This window comes from Microtus oregoni, unplaced genomic scaffold, assembly GCF_018167655.1.
Source record: "Microtus oregoni isolate MIOR12 unplaced genomic scaffold, Mior012 000018F_ref0000195, whole genome shotgun sequence".
In the NCBI taxonomy this organism is placed as follows: domain Eukaryota; kingdom Metazoa; phylum Chordata; class Mammalia; order Rodentia; family Cricetidae; genus Microtus; species Microtus oregoni.
Window position 1 is genome coordinate 40,445,734 of NW_024543077.1, and position 22,325 is coordinate 40,468,058.

At 41.7% G+C, this 22,325-nt stretch overlaps 1 protein-coding gene across 1 annotated transcript; it reads right to left on the reverse strand.

Moving 5' to 3' along the window:
• Positions 1-885: 885 nt before the first annotated feature.
• LOC121459144 (small ubiquitin-related modifier 1) lies at positions 886-22,038 on the reverse strand. The gene is made up of 5 exons (XM_041668676.1): positions 21,883-22,038; positions 8,675-8,749; positions 6,924-7,001; positions 4,971-5,042; positions 886-1,716 (listed from the first exon to the last, which is right to left on the reverse strand). Exons 1-5 carry the CDS (start codon positions 21,892-21,894, stop codon positions 1,648-1,650), a joined length of 306 nt encoding a protein of 101 aa, XP_041524610.1. The 5' UTR covers positions 21,895-22,038; the 3' UTR covers positions 886-1,647.
• Positions 22,039-22,325: the final 287 nt, after the last annotated feature.

Genomic DNA, 22,325 nt, shown 5'->3' on the forward strand with positions numbered 1-22,325 from the left:
CTCATTATGGATGGTTGTGAGCCACCATGTGGGTGCTAGGAATTCAACCCAGAACCTCTGGAAGAGCAGCCAGTGCTCTTAACCACTGAGCCATCTCTCCAGCCCCCAATTCACTGGGATTTTAAAAATACTCGAAAAAGGGGGCTGGAGAGATGGCTCAGTGGTTAAGAGCATTGCCTGCTCTTCCAAAGGTCCTGAGTTCAATTCCCAGCAACCACATGGTGGCTCACAACCATCTGTAAAGAGGTCTGGCGCCCTCTTCTGGCCTTCAGGCATACAGACAGAATATTGTATACATAATAAATAAATAAATAAATATTAAAAAAAAAAAAAAAATACTCGAAAAGGAAAAACAAAACACCCAGTAATGGTTTATGTGTAACATCCAAGAACAGCACAATCAGAAAAGACACGACAGTGGTGTTTCTCTGTGAAACAGTCCTGCTGGCCTCGAACTCAGAGGTCCACCCACCTCTGCCTCAAGAGTGCTGGGAGTAAAGGCGTGCGCCACTACCACCTGACAGCGAGTTTTTTTTTTTTTTTTTTTTTTTTGGTTTTTCGAGACAGGGTTTCTCTGTGGTTTTGGAGCCTGTCCTGGAACTAGCTCTTGTAGACCAGGCTGGTCTCGAACTCACAGAGATCCGCCTGCCTCTGCCTCCCGAGTGCTGGGATTAAAGGCGTGCGCCACCACCGCCCGGCTGACAGCGAGTTTTTAAAAAGGCACTGTGATCATAAGTAAACGATTGATTCAGGAGGTACACCAGTAGCTCCCACTGCTTCAAGTCATTAAGGTCACCACTGTACAGCACTAAAGAAAACCCTATCTGGGACATTTTCATCTTTCTCCCTACAAAACTAAATAAACTAAAATAAAAGGGACTTTCGTACGGTTTTTACAAATATTGTTTATTTTAATGAAGCTGGTACAGACGATGTCCCTTGAAAACCCATGTCCCAGGCCAAAAACTACAAACAGAATCAAAAGGAGCAGTGTCTGTTGCGTACACTTCTGCAAGAGTAACTTTCCTACTAACTGCTGATGGAAATTACAGCTTTCCTGGGATCTTCAGACAGCCTGCCATACTCTTCTCTCTGGTGAAGCCATCCTGGAGTTAGCTGTCACTCTCACTGTATCTGTCATCTTGACTACAAACGTGATGCTCTTCTTTTGGTCCAGACCCTCAGATTTTAAAAGTAGCTTCAAGCTGAGGAAAGGTCATTTTCCCACAGTTCAGGTCTCTGAAGACCTTCCATCTCCCACTGAAAACCACAGTCCAGGCGTGAAGCAACTGCATGCTGGAACTTCAGGGCCAACTGGAAGGTCATAGGAAAGCTCCCACTGGTCCATCTTTTTATCATCACAAACTTGAAAATGCACAGTCCTGAAAAGGGTGGCCTCTCTGTGCACATATGAAATTGTTTAAAATATGAAGGGCAATATTAAGGGAGCTGAGGTCTGATCACCAAAAATCAGCACAACAAAAACAACCAGTAATGAATATTGAACACTAGAATTCAGAATACCAGATGTTCTAAAGAGATGGAGAGCCAGTATTCAATTTTCATTTTGAACACCACATTACAAAAGAACTATTTTTAAAAATAAAAAAGGATTAAGGGAAAAGGAAAAAAAATAAAAAGAATTATCTAAACCCTTGAATGACCCCCCGTTTGTTCCTGATAAACTTCAATCACATCTTCTTCCTCCATTCCCAGCTGCAAAAAAAAGGGAAATATGTTAACACTGAACTAAAAAAGCAACATTTTTACACCGGCTGCAACTATGTGGCCACTATTTTAAAGTACAAGACAATCCAAGTGTCACCTGGAAATAACCCCCAGGCTGAAATTCTTCTCCCGTGAGGCCAACACCTGGGAAGTGGAACACCTTTTAATCCCAGCACTAGGGAAGCCAGTGGCAGGCAGATCCTGGTGAATTTGAGACTAGCCTTGTCTATACAATGAGTTCTAAGACAGTCAAAACTACTTAGTGTGACCTTGTCTCAAAAAAACAAACAACAAAAACCTGAATCAAGCCATTCAACAAAAACAGCACTTGCCTGCCATGTGCAAAGCCGTGAGACTGCTCTGGCCCAGACTGGGAGGGGAGGGACACTCTGCTTATTCACTCTACAATATGGAAGTGGTTTGCTTTGTTTCTTCTTTGGGGAACGGGGATTTGTTTTTTGAGACAGGGTTTCTGTGTAGCTTTGGAGCCAGGCTGGTCTCAAACCCACTGAGATCCACCTGCCTCTACCTCCCAAATGCTGGGATTAAAGGCGTGCGCCGCCGCCACCACCACTTGGCCATAGATGGCAATTTTTATTCTGCACTTGTAACTTCCCTTTAATCTGAAAAATATTTCAAAATAAAAACTTCTTTAAAATATGGAGAAAAGTCAAGAACAACACAAGTACCAAGTTGAAGGTACCTTAAATGGGCAACATCTAAAGGACAGTCACACATTTAAAAAAAAAAAAAAACCTCTGCAGGCTTGTAAAATGATTACAACTGCAAGTCACTAAAGCCCAGGAGGCTGGATACACCTGTGAGAGGGTCCTTCTTTCCTTCTGTCTTTGGTTTTGTTTTTTTGAGACAGGGTTTCTGTGTAGACCCAACCATCCTTAGAACTCCACATGCAGACCACCTAGGCTGGCCTCCAGCTCTGAGACCCACCTGCCTCTGCACAACTACACCCAGTTTAGCTGAACCTGGATCTCTAGAAACGGGAAGATCTACCTTATGGTGGCAGTTTATATAAAAGACTTGGAGGAAGGAAGTTTTTGCTCTTTGCCCACTATTCCTGGAAAGCTCGTTTCTTCACTGGTATAACAGCCCACTTCTTCAGGATACTCAAAACTAGCTGAGATGTCCCAGCCTCACGAACTGGACCTTCCACTGGTAGACAGCACTGCGGGAACAGCACTCTAATAAGTTTCCTTTACATAAATATTCTTCAGTTCTGTTCCTCTAGAGAACCCTAATACGGCAACTCCACAATGAATGGATCTGGCAATCATCATTTAACAGAGGCAGGCAGATCCCTGTGAGTTCCAGGACAGCAATGGCTCTGTACAAAGAGACCCTGTCTCAAAGCAAACAAACAATGAAAACCAACATTACCCATAATGGAACAGAGAGACACCATGTCATACTCAGAAACATACAGCTCCACTCTGTAGTATTCCTATCAAAAGTGGTTTAATAAAGCAGAATAGCTAGCAAAGTCAATTAGACCTTCAATGGCAAACATGGCTCTAAATGCCACAAAAGATATTCCAACTTTTTTCACGACTTATCAAAAGTAATAGCTAAATAGAAAAAATGGCTTATTTAAAGCAAAGTAACTTTATTAATCACGATTATGAAAACACTTTGTAAACAAACGCAAAGGACTGTTGAACTATATACTCGGACTTGAGGGACTGCTCCAGATTCCCCAAGTCCTCCGAGGTCACCATCAACAAAGTACCAGAACTTGACCAAATGTAAGATGTGTCTGTCTTTAAAAGAAAGACCATAGAGGTCTTAGCCAATCCTCCACCCCTCTTCTTAGCGGCACTTTTGAAAGTACATAAGGAAATCTCAGTTCAATAGATTATTTCCCCTCTCTGATAAACCAGCAAGAATTCACAAAAGTGCATTTAATGCTAATGAAATTGTTAAAAATTTATATAAATTCATTTTATTATTTGTGTATGGAGGTATGTATGAGATGAAGGGGAGAACAGGCAAATGTGCATGGCTTGTGGGTAGAGGCCAAAGGACAACTCCATGGAGTTAGTTTTCTCCTTTCACTATGCAAACTATGGTGGTGGCAAGTGCCTTTACTGAGCCATTGCAATGAGCCACCTCATCTCCCTAAGAGAAAAAAATTTCCCTTTAAGATTTATTTTCAGGGGCTGGAGAGATGGCTCAGAGGTTAAGAGCATGGACTGCTCTTCCGGAGGTCCTGAGTTCAATTCCCAGCAACCACATGGTGGCTCACAACCATCTGTAATGAGATGTGGTGCCCTCTTCTGGCCTGCAGGCATGGAGGCTGAATACTTTGTACATAATAAATAATAAATAAACCTTTAAAAAAAAAAAAAAAGATTTATTTTCAGGCCGGGCGGTGGTGGCGCACGCCTTTAATCCCAGCACTAGGGAGGCAGAGGTAGGCGGATCTCTAAGAGTTCGAGACCAGCCTGGTCTACAAGAGCTAGTTCCAGGACGGGCACCAAAGCTACAGAGAAACAATGTACAGAGAAACAAACAAACAAAAAAGATTTATTTTCAGCTGGGTGGTGGTAGCACACACCTTTAATCCTATCACTTGAGGCAGAGGCAGAAGGATCTCTGAGTCTGAGGCCACCCTGGTCTAGGTTGAGTTCCAGAACAGCTAAGGTTGTTACACAGAAAAACCCTGTTTCAAAAAAACAAATCAAACAAAAACAAACAAAAAGTATACATTTGACAAAAATGTATTTGTCAAATGTATACTTTTTGTTTATACACACACACATCATGTTTGCTCATGGTACCCAAGGAAGTCAAAAGAGGGCAGCAGATCCCTTGGAACCGGAGTTACAGATGATATACCATATGGGTGATGGGAACTGAAACCAAGTCCTATGCATGAGCAAAAAGTATTTTTAACCTCTGAGCCCCAAGGAAAAAGCTATTTTTGTCCCTGGGATGTTGCAACAGACACTGGACCCAGCATCGCAGGATGCCCATGGTAGAGAAATGACTCCCATATATGCGTCATGACCCTCATCAACAGGCATGCATGTGAACATACACATAACAAATAAATACAAATTTTAAAAGCTATTACTTTTTTCTCTTTTATTTTGGCACTAGAGATATCAAACTCTGGGACACACGGATATTAAGCACATGCTCTATCACTAAGCTACAATCCTCATCCGTTTAATCCAAAATCTTATTTATTTCAAAAGTTTGATTCAGAAAGAAACCATACTTACTTCTTTTGGAGTATGGTTATCAGCAATTCTCTGACCTTCAAATAGAAACCTGAGTGAATTCATTGGAACTCCCTAAAAAAAAGAAAGTGTGTGTAAAAATCTTAGGTTTTAAATAACTATTATACTCTAAAATCAACAACAACAACAACAAAAAAAAACCAAAACAACATAAAGGCTTAACAAGCTACATTGATCATAAAATTAGATTACCAATTCAACCATAATTACCATATAATGAGAACCAATTATTTGTTAGGAAGGCTATCCTGTACCAAGTACTTTACTTGCAGTCATAAATAAAGCTCTTTGTAAAGACTCAAGAGGTATTACCACCTCATCTTCAGTTTACAACTAGGGAGCTTATGGCCTATAGATAAAAGAAGTTAGCTAAGAATTTTAGCCCAAAATGATTAATAAGCCTTTCTTCCCAACCATATTGTATTCACTTCCCCCTAAGTCTGAGCTAGCATAAAAGAAAATAAAGCTGGTTGGTGGTAGCACACACCTTTAAAACCACACTCGGGAGGCAGAGGCAGGCTTATCTCAATGAGTTCCAGGACAGCCAAGGTTGTGTAAGAGAGACCCTGCTTCAAAACAAACAAAGCAAAATTTCAACCTTGGTTATCTCTAATGTACTGTTTTTCTTGTTTTGGTTTTAATTTTTTGAGACAGGGTTTCATGAAGCTCAGGCTGTCCTCAAATTTCTTTAATAGTGGAGGATAACCTTGAATTCTTGACCTCCTCCTATCAGTGTTGGGATTACAAGTTATCCCTCATATCCAGCATGAACTACACTCTTCCATATGCTTACATACACACACACACACACCCCTGTGTATTTGAGGCAGGGTCTTACTATGTAGCCCTGGATATCCTGAAACATTTTTAGCTGAAGCTAAAGATTATTAATTCTTGAACTTCCCCCCCAATTTTTATTTAATATTTGTGAGCATAAGATGTATGAATGTACACAACCATACAGATCCTTTTACATATATAATTTATGTTCATTGGTGTTTTGCCTCATGTATGTCTGTGTGAGGGTGTCAGAAGCCCTGAAACTACAGGTATGAGCTGCCATGTAGTTGTGGGGAATTGAACCCAAGTCCTCTGGGAGAGCACTGAGCCATCTCTCCAGCCCCCATACAGATTTTTTTTTAAAAGAGAGAAATTATCTTGATATATGCTTGAAAATATGTTAAATAGTTAGCAGCAATCTATATTATGTATAAAGAAAAAAATACTTTTAATTTGGTTTTTTTTGTGTGTTTTGTTTTTTGTTTTGTCTTGTTCTTCGAGACAGGGTTTCTCTGTGTAGCTTTAGAGTCTCTCCCGGAACTTGCTCTAAAGACCAGGTTAGTGTCAAACTCACAGACATCTGCCTGCCTCTGCCTCCCAAATGCTGGAATTAAGGCACGTGCCACTACCACCAGGTGAGTACTTATTTTTATAGGGTGTTTTGCCTGCCTATATGTGTGTGCACCATTTGTGTGCAGTGCTCACAGAAGGGCATCAGATCCTCTAGGACTGGAGCTGCAGATGGTTATGAGCCATCAACTGGGTACTGGAAGAGCAGTCAGTACTCTTAACTGCTGAATCGTGTTTCCGGCCCCAAGAAAATATATTAATTATAGATTTAAATTTGATATAAATGACCTAAACCTCATAGAAGCACAGGGAAATTTCACAATAATCACCAAAAAGGGTTGCCTTTATTGCTATACACAGATGCAAACCATCAAAAATATTCTTCTGAGCAATCAGTAAAAGTGAGTTACTTTCAAACGTTTTCTATATCCTACTAAAACTGAAATGGGTCACAAAAGGAAAACCACGCATGAGCAACGGCAAACAACACTACGGTGTTTCCCTTCAGTTTCTAATGGTGAAATCAGAGTACACTTCAACAACCGTCATACGGAAGCGCTGTATTTAACATCACAGTACACAAACCTGTCTTTGACAGTACGACTCCTTGAGTTTCTTGAGATGTGTTGTCATTTTCACTTTGAAATGTATCTCACTGCTATCCTAAGGAGATAAAGGGAAACATTATTCCTTCTTTTTCTACACTACTTAGCTAACTTGAACCATATTATTTAATTACGTCTTGTTACAGTTTTCTCATAATATTCTTTTTAGCATTCCTAACTAGTTTCATTAAAAGCAATCTAGTCAAAATCCAAATTACATTTTAGCAACTCACTATAAAAATAGCAAACCAAAGATGTTTTAGGTATCAAAATTATTAATATAAATTTGTATGCCAAGCAAAAGCATTCTTTCATTACATCATATCCATAAAAATACTGTAAAAAATAAAATGAACTGTTACAAACCCTTATAAGCAATAAAAAGAAAACATACTGGGGGCTGGAGAGATGGCTTAAAGGTTAAGAGCACTGGCTGTACTTTCAGAGGTCCTGAGTTCAATTCCCAGCAACTACATGGTGGCTCACAACCATCTGGCGCCCTCCTCTGGCGCGCGGGCATACACCAAGGCAGAATGTTGTATACATAATAAATAAATAAATCTTTAAAAAAAAAACATACTATCCCATTCATACCAACTAGTGTCCCTAGGGGGTATCAAACCTAAGAGAAAACAAACTTTTTTTAAGCTATTTATTATGCATATAATGTCTGTCAGGGAACTCCTGTAGTGGGGAAGGGAGGTGTAAGATCAAGAGTAACAGCAGACACTAACATCCTAAGCAACTGAGCGCGCTCACTGCGTCCATATACCACACTCTTTTTTTTTTTTTTTTTTTGGTTTTTCGAGACAGGGTTTCTCTGTGGCTGTGGAGCCTATCCTGGAACTAGCTCTTGTAGACCAGGCTGGTCTCGAACTCACAGAGATCCGCCTGCCTCTGCCTCCCGAGTGCTGGGATTAAAGGCGTGCGCCACCATCGCCCGGCTCATATACCACACTCTTAACAGCAGACACTAGCATAAGGAACTGAGCGCACTCGCTGCATCCATATACCACACTCAAAGCAATAAAAAAAAAAGAGTAAGAAGACGACGGCTGGGGATATGGTTTTGCCAGGCCCTAGATTCCACTACACACACACACATTTAGACGCAGTAAGCAGACCTCCCCCAAAAATAACACTGTCAGTGACATTGATTTCCCACTTGGAAGAGGATGGAAAACTATCATACTGTGATGGTGAAAGGTGTACCATTTCACTAATTCCGATCTTCTAAAAGAAGTAACAACATGCCAGTGTGGTAGCACATGTTTTTAACTCCAACACTTGGAGGAAGACGCAAGTACATCTTTGAGTTTGAAGTCAGCCTGGTCTGTGTAGTAAATTCAAGACCAAGCAAGAGTACAGAGTGAGACCCTGTCTCAAAAACATTATCTGCCTCTTTTACCCCCAACAGATACATGTACAATAAAGGAAAATGCATTTTTTTTAAAAAAATTTATTTATTTATTATGCATACAGTGTTCTGCCTGCATGTATGTCTGCAGGCCAGAAGAGGGCACCAGACCCCATCACAGATGGTTGTGAGCCACCATGTGGTTGCTGGGAATTGAACTCAGGACCTTTGGAAGAACAGGCAATGCTCTTAACCTCTGAGCCATCTCTCCAGCCCCGAAAATGCAATTTTTAAATAACATATCCTACCTAATGTTTTTTCCCATGTTTTTACACATTGGAAAAATGTCAAATGAGAAAAATAATGAAACTCACCTGTCCAATAACTTTGAGCTTAATGTATTCTCCTTCCTTCTTATCCCCTAAGTCCTCAGTTGAAGGTTTTGCCTCCTGAAAGAAATTTCCAGATTAGCAATTATACTCTGCTGTTTATGAGCATCCATTACTTTCCCCCAGGTGACAGACTCTGCACCTGAAAATACAGAGCACATTTATTTCCCCAACACTCAATTATTCTTCAAACTCCCCACTCATTAAAAATCAATAAAGCCCCCCCCATTTATTTATTTTCTATGTATACAGTATTCTGTCTGTGTGTATGCCTGCACACCAGAAGAGGGCACCAGATATCATTGCAGATGGTTGTGAGCCACCATGTGGTTGCTGGGAATTGAACTCAGAACCTCTGGAAGAGCATCCAGTGCTCTTAACATCTGAGCCATCTCTCCAGTCCAAGTTTGTTTGTTTGTTTTTAACAGCATTGTTTCCTACAGTAAAAATCTAAAATTTAACCATGTCTTAGTCAGTCACCTTCTAAGGACTTAAGACAAATTAATGAAAATGTTTCTAACAAGTTAAAGGTGACAAAGATGCTGGCGTCAAGAGGAGCAATTTGGAAACTCTTGCCCTAAGGTCAATTCCTCTTAACTAGGAGTTCATCCACCTAGAGTTCTTAGTAAACATTTTGAATCTAAGAGTATGTTCTCACGGTCTATCCTGAGGCAACCTCCTATACCAAGATATGGAAATGTATCACAAGCAAAGGCTATTTAGAAAGGACAATCAAATAGGAAAGTATTGGTCTAAATACTAGAGTCAAAATGAATCAGTTTTATATCATCTGGTATTTTAATCCAAGGTTACAAGGTAATAAGGCCTGACTGAAAGCAGTAACAAAATGGGAGCGGAAGAGCCTGGAATCTAGGAGTGAGAAAGTAAGGAAAAGGAGACTTATGGGAATACAAAAAGATTTACAAACTCATCTCAAATAAAGGAGTATTGCAAAGCAACTGAAATTAACAGGCTGAATTAGATGAGAACAATTTCAGCATAAAACACATCAGTTGAGTCATTCTTAGTGAAACAATGTCCTGGAAAGTGTCCCACACACTTCAACCATCACACTTAAATATTTAAAATATTCTTGCTACTTGTATTAATTCAAAACTAATTCAGTCAGGTAGTAAATTTCTATGAGTTTGCAGCTAGCCTGGTTTAGAATTCCAGACCAGGTAGGGATATATAGTGAGACCCTGTTAATCTACACTTACTAATAATTAGCGCACTGAGGCGGATGTGATGGAACACTTTAACCTTTTAATCCCAGCACTCAGTAGAAGCAGGTAGATGTGAAAGGCCAGTCTGGACTACAAAGTGAGTTCCAGGACAATCAGGGCTGTTACACAGAGAAACCTAGTCTCAAGGGGGGAAAAAGTAAGAATCAACAAACTGAATTTTACACGTAAAGCACATATATATATCTATATAGCACATGCCAGTACAGCTAACACTACATACTCTTGACATTTTGAAATGAACAGAACACAATTCAATAGCATTGGAAATAATCCCAAGAACTGACAAATGGTATTGCACAATAATAAGTTTCTACACAGCAAAGGAAAATAATCAATAGAGTGAAAAGAGCCTACAGAATGGGAGAAGTCTTTTTCAACTATATATCCAAAGGGGATCACTATCTACAATCCATTAAGAAAAAAACCTCCAAAAATTAAATACAACAAAAACCCAATCAATCAATCAATGGGCTATGTTTTCTCTCAAATGTAGACTCTAGATTGAAATTTAAATTTGCATGTATAAAAGAGACTATGTACAGTGGGGGATAACAAGAGGGGGTAACAGAAGGGGGTAGCAGAGAGGACTGCAGGAGGGGACTATAGTGGAGGAAGAGAAGGATGAGCCACAGGGATAGAGGGGATGGAGGGGGAACAAAGACAGCAAGGGGTCTGGGGAGGGGCGATACAAAGATCTGTATGTATACAGTAACATGTACATGTCATTAAGTGTGCGGAGGGGGAGAAACTGAGTAAGCATACCAAGCTCCAAGATCAGTACAGTGTCTAAGGAAATGCTTAGATGACAGAAGAGACAGTATGGGACAGGATGCCTGGTTTTCATTCAGCTGCATTTCAATGCTTGCAGACTGGATATTTGCAGGCAAAATTAACTTCTTTAGTCACAGTACTTCACCTGAAAATTAGGTGACTATCTTCAAACACTGTCTTGCCATATTTCTATGAATTTATAGTCATACTGAAGAGTTGCTTCTTCCTGCAAGTATCCAGAAAGCAAAGGGCTTATTCTCTGTGGTGAAGGGCAATAAAAGGCAACCCAAACCTGAATCCCTTTAAGAGGAGGAGAGGAAGTGAGTTTTGTTTACGTTGGCACAAAAGAAGATATTCTAGTTTTGTCTAGGCTAATATGGCTACATAGAAGATACTCAGAAACAAAAAACAATCCCCCCTCCTCTCTCTGTTCAAACACTCAGAATCCTATAATACTCAAAAAGCATAAATGGCTTCCAACACCTTAAGGTCTAAAAACAAACTCCACAACATTTCAATACATACATCGCTGCCCCCATTCTCACTTTTCTCTCACATTCCTTTTAGTAGCCTAAGAAATCTCTTCACTGTTTGCTAAAGACTCATCTTTGTCTACGCCACGTTAAAACTGCATAACCAAGGCAAGCAATAAAAGAAAGCCTTCAGCTGAGTTTACAGTTCCGTAAGATCAGAGAGTCCGTGACAGTAAAGCAAAGGTGAGGTGACAACAGCAACATCCCAACACAAGGAGGAGGCGAGAACGGGCACTAGGAATAGCTGCGTTTTTGAGATCTTAAATCCATCCCCAATGACACAACTTCACCAGGGCCATACCTCCTAATTCTCCCAAACAGTCATCAACTAGGGACCAAATACTCAAAAATATGAGCCTACGGGGCCATTCTCATTCGAACCAACCCCCCCCCCCCAATATGTCCATTGCCTTCTCCCATCTTCGGCCGTGTATGGCCCAGTTTCCTTTGCCTGAAGTAAAGGTAGTCTTTCCTGAAATCAATTCAGAGATGTAGATCAGCTGACGTCTACTACCGAAAGGCCTTCTCAGGTCACAGCAGTCTCCCAACCACTATCTTTCTTTAATGCCTCTACTTGCAGTTCATTCGTCTCCCACACTGGCCTCCTTGATGGACTCTCTACTGCAATCTTTATTTTCCCACCACAGTCACAACTGACAAGTCAGTATTTGCTATGGGCACTTTTACTCTCCTACCTGTTCTCTGTGCATCAACCCTCAAAACTGTCCTCAGTTTCAGCTGCACTCCTTACTGCTAAATCCATAGGACACTCAAATTTCTCCATTTGTGCCTTCTCATCTCAGCTGTTTTCTTCAATTCTCCTTCAGTCCTCTGCTTTCCTTCCTTGACTGTCTCTTAGATACCGTGTTGATTAATTTTTGTCAACTAGTCACGACCTAAAGTGTTTTAGGAAGAAAGAACCTCAATTGAAGAATTGCCCCTAGGGTGGGGCACTGGTGGCACCTTTAATCCCAGAACTCAGAAGGCAGAGGCAGGTGGATCTCAGTGAGTTCCATGACAGCCAGAACTGCTACACAGAGAGACCCTATTTCAAATTGCCTCCATCAGAGTCCCCTGTGGGCAAGCCTTTAGAGCATTTTCTTGATTCAGGAGATCCCAGTGCACCCTTGGGCAAGTAGTCCTAGATCATATAAAAAAGCAAGCTGAGTAAGTCACGGGAGAAAGTCAGCAAGCAGCATCCCTCCAAGACTTCGGCCCCACAGCTCCTGCCTTCTGATTCTACTTGAGTTGCTGCCTTGGGAACCCTCAATATTGAACTATGACTTGGAAATCTAAGGAAAGTCTGGTTTGGTCAGTGTTTTATAATAGTAACAGAAAGAAAAACAAGACAGACACAAATACTAACATCATCCTCTCCAATCTAACAATTACAGAGTTCACACTTTTATCCAAGGGCCTGAACTTGTGCATGTTAGGTATCTGAAGTATGATAGACTTATTTCCTTTTTCTGAAAACCACAATCAAAAACTGAGAACATAGTTCAGGGGCAAAACCCATGTCTGGTGTACAAAAAGTTCTGAGTTCAACAGCACTAAAGCCAGCAATCACAGCAGCACTCAAACAAACAAACAAAAATCCTCTCTGGATTCCCAGTTACAACAGTTATCCACACACATCCGACTACAGCAAACACTGTGACTATCTATGGCTTCTCTCAAGTTTCCTATTTAACCATTCATCATTGTGACAATTCCAGTGGTTCTAAAGCCCATCTCATTCTCTACAATCACTAAACCACTGTAGGAATGGACATCTCTACCTCTTGTAAAACAGCTTTAATGCAGTCATGCACCTTCTCATGAACTCATAGGGTCTCACTATATAGACCAGGCTGGCCTCAAACTCAAGAGATCTATCTACCTGCCTCCACCTCCCAGTACTAAGATCAAAGGTGTAGGCCACTACACCCAGTGAATGTCTTTTTCCTACTGACAGACTAGAAAATAGAAAGATCGTAGACAAAAGGAAAAAACTGAACCTGTCGTCTCCAATAGTCTTGGGGTCTTGTATGCTTTCCTTCTCTGTCCTGTACTTTTTTTAAAGGCAGCCAATACAGAATACAGCACACTAGTTACACAACAGTGAAAGCATTCAGGGTAAGTCTGGGACTGTAGGTCATCAAAGCAAGGACGGTTCCAGAGAACAGATCGACCTGGCTGGCCAGAATATACGGCCAGCAGAACAGAAGTCATGACAATTTTCAGGACTACATCACTGGGAGATTGAACCCTCCTAGCTGGTAAAGGAATTTACTGGGAACTAACCACCGTAACTCTGCTCTCCAAGGAACAACATGGAAACAGACAAATGATTCTGGGAAGTGAACTAAACTGGAAGACATGGAAAACACAGCAGTTTGCATTTAAAGTGTACTAAATTCATACTGTACTATTTCAAGTTCAATGATCTTCACAAAGATGTACTCTTGACAGTCAGCTCACGGACAATTCAGTCACATGGTCAGAGCATCTCATTTAATCTGCCACTGGTCCTTATAGCTACACAAGGATCGCTAATTCTTACTGAAAGAGGAGGGATTCTTGGAAAATACTAAATTTTTGTTTTGGTTTTGAGACAGGTTCTCTCTATGTAGTCCTGGAACTCACTTGATACACAGACCAGGCTGTTAAAACTCGAGATCCTCCTGCCTCTGCTTCCTGAGTGTGCAGATTAAAGCAGTATTCTCTGCTCAATCTTTTTTTTTCTTTTTTGAAGATATATATTTTTATTTTATGTGTACAGTTAATATAGTTTATGTGTATAGATGTTTTGCCTGCATGTACGTCTACATACCACATGCATGCAAGTGCCCACGGAGGCTGGAACAGGATGTTTGATCTCTGGAAACTGGAACTACAGGCGGTTGTAAAACGTCATAGGTGCTGGGAGTTGTACCAAGGTCCTCTGAGGAGCAGTCAGTGCTCTTAACCACTAAGTCTTCTCTCTAGTATCTATTTATTTAATTCCTAACTATGTTTTTTAAAAAGGAGGAGGAGGAAGAAGAAGAAAGCTAGATAGAAGAGAGAAGAAAAGTAGGATACAGTATTGTGGCTATTATTAAAAGAAATAAAAAGCCCTTCACAAAAAATGTGCAGTGACATTGTGGATTGTGTCTCCTAGAAATGTCAGAAGCTACACACCCGTGAAGTCCTGTCTATCTGGCTGTTTAAACATGACCTGAACAAGGATGACACCAACAAGCATGCTAATGTGGATGGGGGAAGCTCAAAACAACTACTAAGAACTACTAAGGAATATCAAATCAAGGGGGGAATCAATAGTCTTTCCCACAAAAAGTGCACCAACTGGATAGCCAATACCAAATGGTCAGCACTGAAAACACATAAGCAACAGTATATTGACTATGCAGTTATATTTACGTACTTAGGACTGCCCACAATTAAAGAAAAAGAGGTGTTTGAAAGAGCAAGAGGAGCAAGCTATCAGGAAGTTCTGGAAGAAGGAAAGGGAAAGGGGAAATTATTTAATTATAATTTTTTTTAAATATTTATTTATTTATTTATTATGTATACAATATTCTGTCTGTGTCTATCTCTGCAGGCCAGAAGAGGGCACTAGACCTCATTACAGATGGTTGTGAGCCACCACGTGGTTGCTGGGAATTGAACTCAGAACCTTTGGAAGGGCAGGCAATGCTCTTAACCACTGAGCCATCTCTCCAGCCCTTTAATTATAATTTTAAAAAAATTTAAAGCCCTATTTACACATGAATGCCTGAGACTGGCTTCCAAAATAGCAAGGAACGGAGCTGTAGATTTGAAAAATAAGACAAGGCAAGACATATGAGGTACACTGTATACATTAACTTTTCCATAATAAAAATTTTTCAAATGCCAGACAATAGTGGTCCAAGCCTTTGATCCTAGCACTTAGGCGGCAGAGGCACGTGGATTTATTTTGGGGTCAGCATGGTCTACAAACGTGAGTTTCAGGACAACCAGAGCTAGATAAGAGAAATCCTATCTTGAAAAACCAATAATAATAATAATAATAATAGTAGTAGTAGTAGCAGCAGCAGCAGTAGTAGTAGTAACAATAATATTTTTTTAAAAAGCCAGGCAGTAGTGGTACACACTTTAAGATTTATTGTTTATGTATTTATTAATTTTTATGTGCTCTGTCTGCATGTACAACTTTATGCCAGAAGAGGGCATCGATCCCACTATAGATGGTTGTGAGCCACCAGTGGCTGCTGGAAATTGAAGTGAGTCCCAGTGTTTCACCTCTAGTCCCACTGCTCAGGAGGCAGAGACAGGTGAATCTGAGTTCAAGGCCAGCCTGGTGTACACAGAAGGACAGCCAGAGCTACAGAGAAACCCTGTCTCAAACAAAACAGAATAGAACCACTGTTTTCCCATTTGTAAAGGGCCCTATAACACACGAGACAAGAATAGAAACTTTATTTTCTACATTTTCTCCTACCTCATACACCAAAGCAATCTGTGCCTACACTTGTTTCATGGGAAAAACTAGCAGCATACTTGTCCAACCTAAGATCTATCAGACAGTCTGTCATTCAATCCAAAAGCAATCCTGATTTTTTAAAAAAAAGTACTAAAAGCAAGTATCACCTGGATTATGTTTAAAGCAAGTCTATACTGGACAGGTCCTCACAGATGTAATCTCAACACTTGGCTGATTCAGGAGGAAGACTGGCACAAGTTTGAGCCTAGCACATGGTACAACATAAGAACTGTCTCAAGAAAAAAAGGCCCACAGTACTACTTTAATATACTTCAAAAGACAGGCCACTATGTACAAATGCCTTCAGTAGAAAGAGACTGGAACGTAACACTGCAATGGCATTCAGTGATACATAGGAGGCTAGAGAGTAGGGCTTAAGTAAGTACCAGAGTTAACCCATGGGCACATGATTTATAAAGCGCTACTATGTGGGGGCTAGAGAGATGAGTAAATGAAAGCACTTGCTGCCAAGCTCGACATCCTAAGAGCAATCCCGGAGAAGCACACAGTGGACCCAACTCCACAAAGCTGTCCTCTCAGGTCCAGGTGAACTCAGGGCACCCACAAAAAATAAATGTAATACAAAGTTTAAACTACTATGTTGTCTTTTGTTTTTCCTTTCTGGGGGATTGAGACTGGGTCTCACATGAGTGTAGACATGTGCCAACACTCAGCTAATCTATGTATTCTAAAAATTCAGTACAGTATATATGCAGGGTGTGATTGCAGAGACAAAGGCAGGAGAATCACTGTAAGTTCAAAACCATCCTTGTCTGTTTCAAATAAATAAAGTACAGGAGCTCTTGATGGGATGTAGGTTACACAGACGTCTTCCATCTGCAAACCTTTAAATAACCGGACCTAGATAAGGCAAGAGAACATAACTCCACCCTTCCTCCTTCCTTCCTGTCTTTTCCTTCAGATCCTTATTAACTGCAAAAAGGCAACTAAATGCAAGGAGAAGAGGAGGCAATCACACATCTTTAAAGATATGTTGCAGGAATATGCAAATTTTTGTTTTGTTTGAGATAGGGTTTCTCTGTAGCTTTGGAGCCTATCCTGGAACTCAGTCCGTAGACCTGGCTGGCCTCGAACTCACAGAGATCCTCCTGCCTCTGACTGCCTTTGCCTCCAGAGTGCTGAAATGAACTAAAGACATGTGCCACCACCGCTGACTAGAGCATACAAATCATGAACTACAAGACTAAGATGATCAGTAACAGTATCTGTGTGAACCTGCCCACAAGTCTGTTAAATCATGAACTATAAGACTAAGGTGATCAGTAACAGTATCTGTGTGAACCTGCCTACAAGTCGGTAAAAATTGAATGATAACAATTATCTATGTAAATATCCACAATTTCAGAGAATTATGGAAGAAAATGCTAAAGATGTTTTGAGAGACTGTTATCTACAACACTTCGGAGCCTGACTAAAGAGGGCTCAAAGTTAAGGGCACTGGCTGCTCTTCCAGCAGACCCAGATCCAGCTCCCAGCATCCATGTGTGGGCTCACAATCATCCTTAACTCCTGTTCCAGGAGATTTGATGCTATCATGACCTCTGGAACCACCAGGCACACACACAGTACATACACAAACATGCAAGCAGAATACTCACACACATAAAATAAAATCTTAAGAAACAAATTAGAAAAATACTTATGTAGGGAATATTTTATGTAAGTGCTATAACAGAGCTAACCTAACTACTATGAAATATCACAATTATTTGAAAAATATTTTACTTTCAGAGTGTGCTGGTACACACCTTTAATCCCAGGAGGCAGAGGCTATCCTGGTCTACATAATAGGGAGTTCCAGAATAACCAGGGCTACATGGAGTAGAGACCATCTCAAAAAAATTTTTTTACAGTTTTGAAATTTCAACTACTCAACTGTGAATACTCCAACCATAACTATTATATTATTTCGATATATTATAAAATAGTTGTTATATTCTAATTGAAGTGCTCCATATTATATTCAGTTGGTAATACCCACTAGCAGCACCTCACTCAGTCAGAAAGATGACAGACTTGACGGACTATGCATCACTCCTCTACTAGGAAATGGAATGCCTAAGGTACCCACCACTAAGTAAATGCTAAAGTAACTGCTATAGTTTAGTATGTTCTATGATATGAATGGTACATAAAGCTTAACATTTTTTTTTTTTTTTGGTTTTTCGAGACAGGGTTTCTCTGTGGTTTTGGAGCCTGTCCTGGAACTAGCTCTTGTAGACCAGGCTGGTCTCGAACTCACAGAGATCCGCCTGCCTCTGCCTCCCGAGTGCTGGGATTAAAGGCGTGCGCCACCACCGCCCGGCCAAAGCTTAACATTGTAATATACATCCATCACTTATTTTCCTGAAAACTCAAACTGTTGCGAGGATCAGCAGAGATTAATAACAAGAACCTATAAAGAACATTGCAGAAACAAATGTTACAACAGCAGCAGAAATACAAGTCATGTGGTCGACTAAAGATAACTTCAAGTTCTTTCTTACTCCTACTGAGAAATGAGACACATCTTTCTCATGAATCTGGGTGCACCTTAGAGATTTGACTGATTTAATACAGGACATAATCACAAAGTCAGGGAACTAGAAGTTTATTTCCAACTGGGTTGATTTTATTTTGTTTTTGTTACACTAAAGTTGCTTTTGATGATTTGGTATAAAATGGAAAACAGTTCTAACTATACTGTAAGAAAAGAAAAAGGGAAAATATTAGTTCAAATTACTCTTATTCCTTTCATATTATACTTCTAGTTTTGATGAAATGTGAAATTAGGCTAAGCAAACTCCTATGAATGGTTATAGGATGACCCTCATCTTTTGGGATAATCATGTAAATAAATAGGATGAGAACTTCAGTATTTTAAGCTCATCAATCATCACAGAGCAATAGTTCCTAAATCTAGTACCACACTCTCAATGATGTAAAATCCCATCAGGTGGCAACTGTGGCACATACCCTTTGTCCCAGAACTGGGAGGCAGAGGCAGGCGGATCTTGAGTCTGAGGACAACTTGATCTACAAAGCAAGTACCACAACTGGAGCTACACAGAGAAATCCTGTCTTGGAAAACAAAATAGATAAAAAATGACCCCTTAAAATGTTAGCATACATTTTTTTTCAAGTCAAAAATTCCTAAAAGAAGCACTATTTCATACTGATGCACATTGCTTTAATGTGTAGCTCAATCAAAAAGACTTGTTTTGCCAGGCAGTGGTGATACATGCCTTTAATCCCAGCACTTGGGAGGCAGTCAGGTGGATCTCTCTGAGTTCAAGGCCAGCCTGGTCCACAGAATTTCAGGACTCAATGACTCAATAGCTACTGAGAAACACTGTCTCAAAAAAAAAAAAAAAAAAAAAAAAAATTTGTTTTGCCAGTTCTGGTAGTAGACATCTTTCATCTTTAATTCCAGCACTTGGGAGGCAGAACCAGGAGGATCTCTCTTGAGTTCCAGGACAGCCTGGTCTACATAATGAGTTCCAGGACAGCCAAAACTACACAGTAAGACCTTATGTCAAAAACAAAAAAAAAAAAAGAGGGCTGGAGAGATGGCTCAGTGATTAAGAGCATTGCCTGTTCTTCCAAAGGTCCTGAGTTCAATTCCCAGCAACCACATGGTGGCTCACAACCATCTGTAATAAGGTCTGGTGCCCTCCTCTGGCCTTCGGCATGCACATAGAATAGACTATTGTATACATAATAAATAATAAATATTAAAAAAAAGAAAGAAAAAAGACTTGCTTCCATTTTTCTGTCATATTTCTAAAAATCTTCACTGACCATCCATGAAAGAATGACAAAATTTAATTAATTACACACCAACTAGCCAGGTATGACAGCAAACTCTAATCCCAACAACTCTGCAAGGCTGAGTGAGGGAGGAGTATTCCAAATCCAAAGATAGCTTGTGCTACAGAGTCAAGTTCAAGACCAACCTAGGGGGGCTGGAGAGATAGCTCAGTGGTTAAGAGCATTGCCTGCTCTTCCGAAGGTCCTGAGTTCAATTCCCAGCAACCACATGGTGGCTCACAACCATCTGTAATGAGGTCTGGTGCCCTCTTCCGGCCTGCAGACATACAGACAGAATACTGTATACATAATAAATAAATATTTTGAAAAAAAAAAAAAAAGACCAACCTCGGCAACTTAATGAGACTAAGCAGGAGAGAAGGGATTTGAGCTTAGGGATACAGAGCCACGTCCAATGCCCAGTAAACCCACTGGGGTGAGTACTACATCTAGTGCAGTTTCACAGGCCCTGAAAACAGCCTGTGTCCTACGTTCTTCATATTCTTAAATGACGTGAGTTCAAATTAGAGCAAAAATAATTGTAAAACTTATTCCATAACTCTTTCATCAGGCCAACACGCCTTCTAGTTTCTTCTAAAATAAAAGGCTGAAGAAACTAAGCTTTTACAGCTGATCTTTCCTCCCTTACTTGTAACTAAGAAAACAACTGTCTGAGGAGATATTCATGAAGTCATTTCTATCCAGATTAAATAGAAATTAATCCAGATTATTAATAATCAAATCCACCCCACAACTAACCTACAGCATGAGTAGGCTAAAAATTAGAACCACCCTGGCCAGGCAGTAGTGGCGCCCACCTTTGATTCCAGCACTCAGGAGGCAGAGGCAGGAGGATCTCTGAGTTTGAGGCCAGCCTGGTCTACAGATCGAGTTCCAGGTCAGTCAAGGCTACACAGAGAACCCTGTATTGAAAAACAAACAAAAAAATTATAATAAAAATAAAAATAAACAGTCCAACTACACTGTAGAGTTGAAAGAAAAAGTTTACTGATTATCACTATAAATGTCAAAAAAATACTTTGAAAATTCAAAGTCGTCTAAGCAAACAAAAGAAGACCAAAAAAGTTTTTTGTTTTGTTTTGGTTTTGGAGACAGGGTTTTTATGTAGCTTTGGAGCCTGTCCTGGAACTACCTCGTGTAGACCAGGCTGGCCTCGAACTCACAGAGATCCACCTGCCTCTGCCTCCCGAGTGCTGAGATTAAAGACATCCACCACCACTGCCCAGCTCAGACAAAAACTTTATGTATCAAAAACTACCCACAAACGTGGTAAAAAAATAACAGGATGAAGAAAAATTTAGGTGGCAGTGTTTCTATTTGAAGGTAAATAACCATGCAAATTCTTGACAGCGTTTCACTTTTAATTGGAAGTTTTCTGTAAAAATATTCTACAACTGCACAATACAGTTTTTCTCTTTTCTCTTTATCACCTGGAAGATGGGATATGGGGACGCATATAATCAAGATACATTGTTTAAACGTATGAAATTGACTGTGAATAGGGAAAAAAAAAGGAAAGATGTTTTGTTTTGGAAAAAGTCAATCATCTGCAGGCTAATGCTAGATGAGATGGCTTGCTGGTGGTAGGACGCGAAACAGTTTCGTTGTTTCTCGGTTATTCTGAGCACTCCCATAGCTAGAGAGTTGATGGACCAATCCCGAGTAAGAAATGCAAAGTACAGGAAAAGAGTCGACCGCTCCGCAGCCCCAGATGGAAAAAAAGACTCAGAAGGAACAGCGGCGGACCGGCCCTCCCCGCAAACACAACGGAAAGCGGCTGTCTTCTGGGTTCCCGAGAACCTCAGGCCAGGCTCCCTCGCCGCCCCCCCCCGCCCCGCCCCGCCCCACCACCGAAGACCCCAAGTGGAGCAGCGCCGCTCTAGGGGCCACCTACCCTCAGCTAGGGCCGCTCTCCCGTTACATAACTAGGCCCGGGGCCCTGCTCCTGCCATCGGTCGGCTCGAGGGAAACGGCCGTTTCCCCGAGGTCGCTCCCGGCGACTGGGGAGCGGGCCCAGGCCCCCAGCGCACCCGCAGGAACCCCGGAGCCGTCGAGAGAGACGCGGCGCCGGGCAGCGGGACCGGGGGGGGGGGGGGCACCGCGAGGGCGGCGGAGGGTGGGTGCGCCCCGGAGCCCCGCGGTCCCCGGCGGCTCGGCCCCGTTCGGCCCCGTTCGGCCAGGCGCCCCTCGCGGCCCCCTCCCCACCGGCGGCCCCCTCCCCCAGCCGCATCCCCTCCCCCGCGTCCCGGTGCCCGGCCAAGCCCGCGGCCGACAGCCCGGAGCCCCGAGGCCCCGGCCCGGTACCTGATCAGACATGGTGACGGTGGATTCCCCGGGGGTCTCCGCACCGCAGCGGCCTCCGGCAAGCTGAACCTCACTCCGAGGTTTACAAATCTGTCTCTTCCCCACAGCACAACACCGCGGCTGCAGGGACTTCCGCTACGTCTTGCGTTACTTCCGCTGCGCGCAGAAGAGCGTTGGGGAAGACGGGAAAAGGAGGCGGGAAAGCGCCTTCTGGGGAGGCCGGGGGCGTCCGACTTGCAAAGCTGCTTGCATGGAGCGAGAGACTGGTGGATTGTACGGCCGGCGGGAGAACCAGGCCTGCTATCTCAGCCCCTCTGGAGACCAGGGCTTCGCCACCCCAGGCTGACTGTCCGGGTCAAACTGACGCCCTAGACTCCACCCTCTCGGACACCTTGCGCGCCTGAGGGCCGAGCCTAGATCGGTCTTTGTCTCCTCTTCCGTAC

Bases quoted from the DNA above. Each gene is read 5' to 3' on its own strand.
- LOC121459144 (XM_041668676.1), bottom strand. The intron at 5,043-6,923 runs GTTTGTGTACTG...TCTTTTTTTTAG, and splicing joins AGTCGTACTGTCAAAGACAG to GGAGTTCCAATGAATTCACT. The intron at 1,717-4,970 runs GTAAGTATGGTT...TTTTTTTTGCAG, and splicing joins ATAACCATACTCCAAAAGAA to CTGGGAATGGAGGAAGAAGA.